Source organism: Camelus dromedarius, chromosome 17, assembly GCF_036321535.1.
Source record: "Camelus dromedarius isolate mCamDro1 chromosome 17, mCamDro1.pat, whole genome shotgun sequence".
NCBI lineage: Eukaryota > Metazoa > Chordata > Mammalia > Artiodactyla > Camelidae > Camelus > Camelus dromedarius.
Genome location: NC_087452.1, coordinates 38,720,732 through 38,732,023, shown reverse-complemented (window position 1 = coordinate 38,732,023; position 11,292 = coordinate 38,720,732). Strand labels below are relative to the sequence as shown.

Genomic DNA, 11,292 nt, shown 5'->3' with positions numbered 1-11,292 from the left:
TAATGTTTTTGGCAAGAATACATCATAGGAAGTAACAGGAACTTGCCTTTGCATCACACCAGGAAATAACCTGATTTGACTTACTATCAAGTTCCCGTTAGCTTTTCACTTAAATTTTGATCTACCCAGCTTTGATCTGTTACTTCATTGGGGATTAACTAATGGTAATTTTCTGTTTTATCATTCTTTCTGCCTTTATTAGTTTTGTTCTATAAAGAACTTTCCCTCTTTGAGACTCATCTGTAAAATGAGGCAAAGAGATACTTGTAAGTGAACACCAAATGAAGGCCTCAGGTTCCTGGCTCCTTTTGAAGTCAAGGGTTGCAACCCAGGGAGGCTATAATGTGTGAACAGTGAAGAGACATCTCACTTTGAATCTTAGACCTATCACAATCTCTGAAAGCTTTGTTTCCTCAGCTCTAAAATGGGGATAATGAAAGTAGTATCTGCCTCCTGAGGTTGTGAGATTGAGATAACGCAGTTGAGAGCTAGGCACATGGTAAACGTTCGAGTGTGTTAGCTCTGTGTTAACTGAAGGCTCTGGACCTTCTCAAGTCTGGGAGGGAGGCTGCTCCCCCATCCATTCTGCCATCCTTAGGGTTCTAAGTCATTATTGGTGTCCTCCCTCTACTAGTCACGTGGTTGGTGCTCATACTCTACCAAGTAGGCTGCTCATGGGTCGCATCTGATCAGCAGACATGGTGGGTGCTGGACAGTGTCTTTAGTTCTGAATTAGTTGCTAACATTTAAAGATAAGAGGATTCCCCATGAAAGGCTGGATTTCTAGCAAGGCTGGGCTTACAGAGCCACATGGCAACCATCAGCTGGAGTGAGAGGGCAGCTGACCCCCTTAGTTAGACAGGGTGACTTGTTTACACAGGGTCTGGCTCTTACTGGCATGTGAACACCAGCTGATGTTTCACTTTCGGTTTCCCCTGAAGCAGAGCCTGAAACAAGGCCTTGGGTGCAGGTTTATTTGTAACATGATGCTTGCTCAGGAAGGAGTAAGGGAGAGGGAAAGACAGGGAAGGAGAACAAGCCACTAAATCATTATGTGAGAACTGCTAGTACCAAGGGTTCTCCTTTTGACAGTCACAGCCAAATCGATCCTGAGTTTGTAAACTCCTTGGACACTGATTTTCTACTACTCTTGAGGATAAGAGGGGAAGTATCAGTCCTTTTGGTGGATGCTAACCCTAAGTCTGCCTGTCCAGCAGTTTCTTCACCTTGACCACAGACCAAATAGCATAATTTATCTTCTATTATCTGAAACAGAATTTCAATTCATAGGGCAGAATAAAAGAACTCTGAACAAGGAGGGAACCTAGACAGAAAGTATTTCATCCTGCTTATTTTACAGATGAAGAAACTTAACTCCAGAGAGATCAAAGTGATTTGCCCCCAGGTCACATTATCAGTGGCAGGAAGGAGACTTTATTGGAGTGTCAAGACTGAATTCCAGGAGATTTAAAGTACTTTAAGTACACTCCCAAATTAAGTAATTCCTTCTTGGGCTCTAAAGCTTACTTACACTGAAGCTAGCTGCCCCAAAGCACAGTAATTACAAAGCTAGGCAGTGATCCCCATCTTTTCGTTTCATGAATCTTTGTGTGAAAATTAGCTTTACCGACCCATTTCATCTCTAAATAGGCATTACATTTCATGTTTTTCAAAACTATAAATGGTCAGCTGTAATACTGTAAGCAAAATCAGACCCAGGACCACTAGCTTCTCAATTCAGCCTAGTTACAAATGTGAAACCCAGGAGACTGTGGCTCTGATAGATACTATACTCTCACAGAGGTAGAACTGGCAAACTCTGACAGGGACAGCACTTTCTTGATGGTGTGGAAGAATCAAAGATCTGTCTGTACTTGACACATGAGGCACAGGTACAGAAGCAGGTTAGAAACTACCTCAGTGACCCTGATTTTGAAATTTATGATGAAACCACAGTAATCAAAACCATGTGCCACTTCACACCTATTAGGTTGGCGATTATAAAAAAAACAGAAAATTACAAGTGTTGAAGAGGATGTGGAGAAATTAAAAGTCTCATGCACTGCTTGTGGGAATGTAAAATAGTGAAGTTGCTATGGAAAACCATATAGCAGTTCCTCAAAAAATTAAAAATAGAATTAGCTTATGACCCAGCAATTTCACATCTGGGTATACACCCAAAAGAACTGAAAGCAGGATCTCAAAGAGATACTTGTACACCCATCTTCATAGCAGCATTATTCACAATAGCCAAAAGGTGGAAGCAAACTAAGTGTCCATCAACTGATGAAGGGATAAACAAAATATGATATATATGCAATGGCATATTTTTTAGCCTTAAAGAAAGAAATCCTGCGATATATGACAATACATATAAACTTAGGGCATTATGCTAAGCGAAATAAGCCAGACAAATGATTCACACTGAGTGATTCCACTTACTTAAGGTATATAAAAGAGTCAAACTCATAGAAGCAAACAATAAACAGTGGTTGCCAGGGAAGGGATGGAAGTAGAAAGGAGCTGTTAATCAATAGGCATACAATTTTAGTTATGCAAGATGAATACATCCTATAAATCTGCTGTACAACATTGGGCCTATAGCTAACAATACCACTGAACACTGTCAAGAGGTGGAGCTCATGTTGTGTCCTTACCACAATAAAGTAAAACTTAAAAAAAAAAAAAGTAGAGAATGGTTGCTACAGCCTGGGTAGAGGAAGTTATTGTTTAATTGGTATAAAGTTTCAGTTTTGCAAGATGAAAAATGTTTCAGTGGATAAGATGGTGGTGATGTTTGCACAATAATGTGAATGTACTTAATGCCTCTGAACTGTACACTTAAAAATAGTTAAGCAAAAATTCTATGTAAAGTATATTTTACAATTAAAAAAAACCTGAAAACAATAAAAACTCAAGTGTGTCCCCAGCCTCAGGATGCATAAATGTAACAAATCAGAGTCCAGAAATAGAACCTGCACACATTTGGCCACAAGCCAAGGTAATTCAATGGATAAAACAGTCTTTTCAACAAGTGGTGGAAGAACTACCTACAGGAAAAATAAATAAATAAACCTCAACTTCTGACAACATATTGAAAAATTCTTACAAATCATAGACTTAAAAAGGTAAGACTACAAAACTTATAAAACATACGAGAAAATCTTCATGAGCTTGGGGTAGGCAAAGATTTCTCACACTTAAAAGCACAAACCATAAAAGAAAAAAACTGATCAAATGACCACCAAAAATTAAAGCCTGCTTTGCACAAACCACTGTTGAAACAATGAAAAGGCTCAGACTGGGAGAAAATATTCGCAATTCTATAAATCTAACAAAAGATTTGTATTCAGAGCGTACAGATATCATCTGACAACATGTTAGTACCCAGAACTCTTGCATTCTATAATAAATAAGGCGAAGAACTCGATTTTAAAAAAGGGCGAAGGTCTTCACCTGACTCTTCACAGAAGAGGTAGAATGGCCTTGAACACAACTATACCAGTGATGTTGGCGCCAAAGCATCGTGGGAACGAACGCACACCTCAGCCTAAAAGGTCTTTGAAGTGAGACAAACGGTCTAACAGGAGCACAGTGTCATAACTACACCTCGAGAAAGAGAAAAGCCAAAGGTCTGTCAGTTTACTAAACTTCAACGACTGCCTTCTCACAACTGTTCCGCAGCTGTAGCAGGGAAGCCTCGCGATATCCGTAAACGTGTAGACGGCACTTCACAAGGAAGACCGGAAGTAAAGGGCGCAGGCGCGTCCAGTGCTCTCAGATTGGGGGACTGATTCTAACGTAAAGGGGGGAAAGGGCAGGGCAGAAAAAGGACTCGCTCAGGTATAGGATCGGCGGGTCTGGAGGCTCTTCCAGCTCCCAGGCACGCCCACGTACGCACACCCCTTCGGTTAACCACATCCTTCGAGACCGTGCTCTCGCGGTATTTGTCTCGACTCTCGCGGGGTTTAGCGTGGCACTAGGGGGCCGGGCCTGGGGGCGGGGGTGGTGGTCCGTTAGTAGCGTTGGGCCCCGGCCGTGGTGGCAGCGCTCTCTCCTCTGCTCGCGAGGAGCTGCTCAGGCTGGAGGCCAGCCAGGTGAAGAGCTCGCCTGCATGTGTGTGCGCGCTCCATGGGAACCGGGAGGCCTTGGGTGAGGGGGCGCCCCGTCCCGGCCTTTGGCGCTGTCGCGACAGGCCGGCGGGAGGCGACAGAGGCGCGGGCTCCGCCCCAGCCCCCGCCTTATCTCCCTCCCTGACCGGTTTCCTCCCCATCTCTCCCAGCTCTTGCCGCCACCTCGGTCGCGATGGGGGCGCAGGACCGGCCGCAGTGCCACTTCGACATCGAGATCAACCGGGAGCCGGGTGAGCCGGGAGACCGGGGAGTCCTGCGGGGCCTGGGCTTGCCTTGGGGAAGGGGAGGGGTTTACCCTCATCATCCCTCCCTGAAGCCTTTTTGGGAGCTGGTAGGCGCAGTCAGCGCTCCCTTTTCTCCTGAGCGAAAATCTATGGAGAGAGGGGTGGCCCGCGTACCCCACTCCCACCCTAATCGGAGTCCAGGCCTCGCCCTCCCAAATTCCATGCCCCTCTGCACTCCTGGACCGAGAGTTCATGCCATACTTAGCGCCAAGAGAACGGGTGCGATCCTTTTTGGACTTTTTCTCTCTGTGTCTCTAGTGGGCAAACACTCTGAATTCCGATTTCTGGTATCTCACTGTGTACTTTGAGCTTTGGACTCCTCTATTCTATATTTCCTAATCGTTGTTTATCATTAATAGGTTAACTCTGCTTTCATTTTCCCCTAAGTATCTTTAGCCAGGATTTCTTGGTTCGTGGGAAAATGACTTAGTGCAAGTCTTGTGTGATAAACCAAAGCATTCTGTACTAACAGACTTGCAGCAAGTGTGGGCTTAGCGTTAACGTTTTGCCTTTAGGGAATCCAGCCATTCGTTAGTCTATTTTGTAGAAAATAAAGTATTTTCTTCTAAGAAGTTGTTTCATTCTAAGTAGCAGAGCTTGCAGGGTTCTGAACTGTTTTCTTGGCTTTTTTTTTTTTAAGTATGTGTGATGGAAGTTTTAATTGGAGGGATATGTACAGTCGTTGTGTACGATCTTGTTGGGCAGATTCTACCTGCTGCTGTTCTAGACTGAGGATACAGCAATGAATAAAACTAAGGCCTCCTTTACTTTTAGTTTACATTCTATCAGGGGAAGGCAGACAATAAGCCAGAAAAAAAAGTACAGTGTCTTTGTAGTAGGGTTACTATTTTAATAGGTTGGCCAGAAAAGACCATTTTGAGATGACATTTAAGCAGACCGGAGGGAAATAAGCTGGTGAGCAGTGTGGATATCTTTGACAAGAGCATTTCTTGTAAAGAGAACAGTTAATATAAAGGCCCTGATGAGGGGGTGTACCTGCATGTTTGAGGAACAGCAAGAAGCCAAGGGTGGCTGGAGTAAAGGAGGTAAGAGTAGCAGGAAATGGATAAAGGCCATAGAAAGATCTTTGACTCAGTGAGATAAGATATGGAAGAGTTTTGAACAAAGGAGTGATGTGATCTTAGAAATTTTGTTGCATTCTCTGTTTTTTATATTTTGAGACTTGATGGATCTTAATCCTTATCATGAATACATGTTTTTGAATAACAGGGCTTATTATTTTTTTTTTAAGAATTAAAAATTACCTTTACTGGAAAGTAAAGGTAAAGCAAAGGTTTTGTAGCCATATTAAGTACTTTTTCCCTTGTACTTTCCCCCCAGCTTTGCAAATTACTTTTGTTGTAAAATATCTCCAGAATATATTTGGTAAATGTTGAATGAACTTAAGTCCCCAACATCCAGGGTAATTAATTACAGTACCATTCTGGTAAAAGTGACTAGCACTCTTGAGAACACTGAATCATGTAGAAAGCAAGGGATGCTTACATTGTTCTAGGTTGAACCAGTTGATAGTTGGCAATTTCGTAATCAGTCTCGTATATAATACTTCTCTAGCACTTTTCAGTATATTATCTAAGAAGTAGATACTTGATTTTTACACAACTTTTAAGGACTGCTTGAATTGTTTGAATTGATGTGTCCTGTTTCATAGGATTTAACCTTTAGGACATATGTCACTGAGTTCTTATTCAAGTAATACTCTTGACTTCTTGTATAGTTAATAATTCACTTGATAGAAGTGTAAAGTAATATGTCTGATTCACTTTGATAAGCAAAAATCCTTTCAGAGTGGCCATACTGTCCACATTAATGAGACATCAAGAAGTACTGATAAAAATTGAGTTGAATACAGCATATGTATTCTTTTTCATTATCAGTGGAGTTTGTATATTTTGTAGCAAACAAGTTAGACTTTTGAATTGTAAAGCTACCAAATTAATGCAAGTATATATTAAAAGAAGAAATGTCTTTAAATTATATGAATATAGTTACAGAACCATTCATGTTATTTCTCTTTGAGTGAGTTTTAGTAGTTTGTAATTGGTCCGTTTTATTTAGTTTATGTCCGTAGAGTAGTTCAACATAGCCCCTTAACTTAGTATCTTAGTATTAGTGTTAATTTATTAACTTAGTGGGATTGATAGCGATGTCTCCTCCTTCATTCCTCATATTGGTAATTTGTGCCTGTTGTCTTATTTCCTTGACCAGTTTGGTTAGAGATTTATCAATTTTACTGTCAATGCAAAGAACCAGATTTTTGTTTTATTGTTTTTTTTTATTATTTTCTATTTTCAACTTCATTGATTTCTCCTCTTTATTTCTTTTTTTTTCCTTCCTTTGGCTTTATTTTGCTCCTCTTTTTCTAGTTTCTTAAAGCAGAAACTTGAATTGTTGACTTGTGACCTCTCTTGTCTAATATTAGCATTTAATGCTATAAATTTACCTCTGTGAAGGACCCCACAAATTTTGATGTTGTGCTCATTCTCTTTCAGTTCAAAATATTTTCTAATTTCCTTTGCAGCTTAGTCTTTGATTCATGAACCATTTAGAAGTCTTTTGCTTTCTGAGTACGTACATGTTTTGCAGTTGTCTTTTTATTAATGATTTCTATTTTAATTCCATTATGGCAGAGAACATATTTACTTTGTATGATCTTAGCTTTTTAAAGTTTATTAAGGTTTAATATGTTCTATTTTAGTGAATTTCCCATATACACTTTGAAAAGAATGTACATTCTGCTGTTTTTGTGTGGAGTGTTTTGTAAATGTCGGTTAGATCCAGTTGGCTAATAGTGTTCAGTTCTATATCCTGGCTGATTTTCTGTCTGCTTGTTTTATTGATTAACGAGAGAGAAGTACTGAAGTCTTCAGTTATAATCGTGGGTTTATTTCTCCTTTCAGTTTTATTAGTTTTTGCTTCATTTACTTCGAGGCTCTTTTGTTAGGTAAATGCATCCACATTTAGGATTGTTACGTCTTCTTAATCAGTTAATTCACTTATCATTTTGTAGTGACCTTTTTTATTCCTGACAGTTTTCCTTGTTCCAAAGTCTGCTTTGTCTAATGTGATACTCCAACTTTATTTTTGTTAGTATTTACATGGTATGTCATTTTCTTTCCTTTTACTTTTAACCTACTTATTTTGTTATATTTAAAGTGAGTTTCTTGGAGATAGCAAATCGGTGGGTCTTGGTTTTTTATCCATTCTCACAATCTCTTTTAATTGGTATATTTATACTATTTATGTTTAATATAATTGTAATGTTTGTCTCTTTAATAATTGTTTTTGCTTCCTCTTTTTATTCTGTTCTCTTTTCTTGCCTTTTGAATTATCTGAACTTTTTTCAGTATTCTTTTAAATTTTTTCTACTGAATTTTTTTTTCTATTGAATTTTTGATCTATCTCCATATAGTTTTTTTAGTGGTTACTCTAGAGATTACAATTACTGGCTTTTCACAATATACTTAGAATTAATATTTTACCAATTCAAGTGCACTGTTAAAACCATCCACATATAACATCCTTTACCTCTTAATTTATGTTGTACTTGTCATATGTATTACATCTACAAACACTGAAAACTTGCTTTCAGATGTCACACATATTTTAAAGAGCTTAAGAGGAGAAAAAAAACACTCTTATCTTTACCCTTTCTGTTACTGTTTGTTCATTTTTGAAGTTCCAGGTTTCCTCTGGTAGCATTTTCTTTCCACCTGAGGAATTTGTTATAAGCATTTCTTTGGAGCAGGTCTTCTGGCAGCAGATTCTCTTTGTTTTCCTTCAACTGCGAATTTTATCTTGCCTTTATTCTTGGAAGATATTTTCACTAGATACAGACTTCTGCATTGATAGTTGTATTCTCTTAGTACTTGAAAAATGTTCCACTGCCTTCTGGTCTATAGTGTTTCTGATAAGAAACCTATAGTCATTGGAATTGTTTTCCCCAAATGTAAATGTGTTGTTCTTGTCTGGCTACTTTAAGGATTTTAATTTTTTCTTTAGATTTCAGCTGTTTGATTGTGATGTGAATTTCTGTGTGTTTATTCTCTTTGGGATTTGCTGGTCTTCTTGAATTTGTGTCTGTCTTCTGCCAAATTTAGGGCGTTTCTAGCTGTTATTTCTTCAAATGTGTTTTCTATCCAACAATCTATTTCCTTTCTTTCTGGGACTTTGTTGAAACCAATACCAGATCTTTTGGTATTACTACACAGGTCCCTGAGGCTCTGTTCATTTTTTTCCCCCCATCTTTTTTCTCTCTGGTTTTCAGATTGAGTAATTTCTATTAGCTGGTCTTCAGGTTCATTAACTTTCTCCTCTGTCATCTATATCCTTCTGTTGAGCACAACTAGTGAATTTTTAGTTTTGGTTGTTGTATTTTTTCATTTAAAAATGTCCTTTTGGTTTTGCTGGAGACTTTCTATTTTTCCATTCACTTTAAGAGTTTTTGCCCTTACCTAATAGAGTATGATGGTAATGGTTGCTTTAAAGTCTGTCTGAGAATTCCAACATCTATATCGTAATGGGGTTGCTGCCTTTGGTAATCCTCTTTTCCCGTGTGAGATAAGAGATTTTCTTGGTTCTTTAAATGTCAATAAATGTTGAATTGTATCCTGGACATTTTGTATATTATGTTATGTCACCCTGGGTCTAGTTTAAATCCTGGGGAGAATGTTGACTTTTGTTGATGATGATGTTGTTATAGCAGGCAGTAACTCAGTGAGGCTCAGCCTACAAGTTCTCACCCACCTTCTGCTGTTTAGGGTGAGGTCCACACGTGCATAGTTCATGAATAAGCCCAGGAATTCATGTACAACTTAATAGGATGGTTTTCCTGAGCTCTCTCTCCTTCGAGATCTCCCCAATGTATTCTGGCCCTTAGGGACTCCCTTTTTTGGTCATCTGGCTGGAAAGTCAGGGTTTTAATTTCCCTGTTCTACCATGAACTTCCCATGACTCGATCTGTCTCTGAGGTAAGTGGCAAGAGGGGAAAGAAAAATGCAACAGGATTCTTCCTAAGCTCTTGGGACCGCAGTTCCTCTAGTTAGAGAAGGGTTCCCCTCCCTTGGAGTTTTAAGTGCTTCCCTGGTCACCACTGCTCTCACTGCTGCCGCCATGCGGAATTGTCTAGGAGCTGGGACAAGAGAGAATGGGAAAAAAACAGACCAAAAAAAATGAAGTTATCCCCATTCACTCTGATCTGTAGGGGCCCCCTTTCTAGAAATAGAGGGCTTTTTAAAGAATGTTTCTCTCTGTACCCAGTGTGCAGTTTCGGGTTTCAGATTACTTTTGATTCCAGGTTGAGAGATATGAGAGGAATAACAAAAGCAAAATTCGTTGCCAGTTTAGGAGGCTTTTGTATTCTGACGTCCTTCCCCAAACTGCCTGCTACCATTTATTTTTTCAGACCTTAGATAATTGTTCCATGCTTTCTGTCCAGGGTTTTTCAGTTGCATTCAGTAAGAAAGGTAGGGTGGAATATATTTACTCCATCTTGACTGAACCTAGAATTCCTTATAAATTTTTAAAGATGTTAACTGGTAGAAATTAGCCAGTATTTTTTCATCATCTTCACAAGTAAATTCATGTTTTCTGAAAACATTAGCTTTTTCTGTGAAATATGATACTCAGTTTGGAAGTATAGATATGAAATCCTTATTGACAACTTCATTTTTCTGACAGGCAGGCCCACCCTTCACTGTTAAATGTTAGTTCTCCATAGGGTTGTTAGTGGTTGGTTAAACTGAAGACCTAGGGCAGACATGAAATAGGAATCTTGTTTTTCCTTCTTTGGTGCCTCAGGAACTTGCCTTATACTTGCCTTATTCACATCTTGTATCAAGAAGTGGAGTATTGGAGCCCAGGGGACCAGGTTTTAGATGTCTATTGCAAACTGATTTAAGCCAGTTTATCAAGAATGGCCATTAGGTTCTTTTTGGCTCATAGCTGAGAGTCACAGATAAGTTAGGTGATGGCTATAGATTGCCTTTGTCATAATCTTGCTACCAGGGTACAGTGACAGCAAGTCACATTTGCCACATGCAGATGTTACCAAGCAAGTATGTACACACAGAAGTCACTCAGCCAATTCTGTAAGTCTGATGAAGTCCCAGGACTGTCCTTTTCAATGCTCTAAGCACTCTGTATGAAAGATTTCTGGTCTTGAAAATGGTCGTGCAAATCTTTTAGTACTGTGCACCAGAATCCTCCCAAATCCTGGCTAGACCCAGGACCTTTTTTGGTGGACCCAGCCCAGTCACTCCAAAGGGTGACTCTCCAGATTTATATGTCCTGTTAATGCAAGGGTATGGGGTATCTCCAAATGTTTTTATTCAGTCTATATGTTCTGAACATCACTAATTTACCATTAAAAACCCATTTCTAACATTCATCTTGCTAATTACAAAGCGTCTGGTGGATTAGAGATAAAGATAGCAAAAGCACTATTAGAAAAGCACCCTTGGAGGATGGTCTTTGACTTATCACCCCTGGAGGATGTTTCTCCTAAGGTATGGTTTTAAACTCATATGATTCCTTTGTATCGGAATGTCTATATAAGGTATTCTGAAGTAAATTATAGTTGTAATATACTATGTTATAATAGTATAACGGTGTAGCCCTTCTGTTTTTAAATTGCGAGATGCTTTCATGAGGCCAGGAGGAGTCAACCTCCCATTTTTTCACTCCTATTACAACAGATCAAATGAAGAGCAGATAGGAAAATGTAACTGTCTTCTGTTATGCCAGACAGTAATGAGATTTGCAAAAATGTGAAACAATGACTCAATCTCATTAAATTTTTTGTTCATATTTGAAAATGTAAATTATTAAAAATAACCCACAGTAAAAGGTCTTTA

At 39.1% G+C, this 11,292-nt stretch overlaps 1 protein-coding gene across 6 annotated transcripts in view; it reads left to right on the top strand.

The window, feature by feature from the left end:
• The first annotated feature begins 3,848 nt into the window (after positions 1–3,848).
• Positions 3,849–11,292, top strand: part of NKTR (natural killer cell triggering receptor) — a 47,852-nt gene continuing 40,408 nt past the window's right edge. For 4 of the 6 annotated variants that reach the window (XR_010384898.1, XM_064496668.1, XM_031470072.2 and 1 more), the window contains exons 1-2: positions 3,997–4,097; positions 4,283–4,363. Coding sequence is in view for 4 of the 6 variants with exons in the window: in XM_064496668.1 (XP_064352738.1) it covers positions 4,306–4,363 (58 nt within the window). In the remaining 2 variants the exon portion in view is untranslated. Of the gene's footprint in view, positions 3,944–3,996; positions 4,098–4,282; positions 4,364–11,292 lie in introns of those variants that run through there. The other 2 variants (XM_031470071.2, XM_031470076.2) reach the window with 2 other exon arrangements.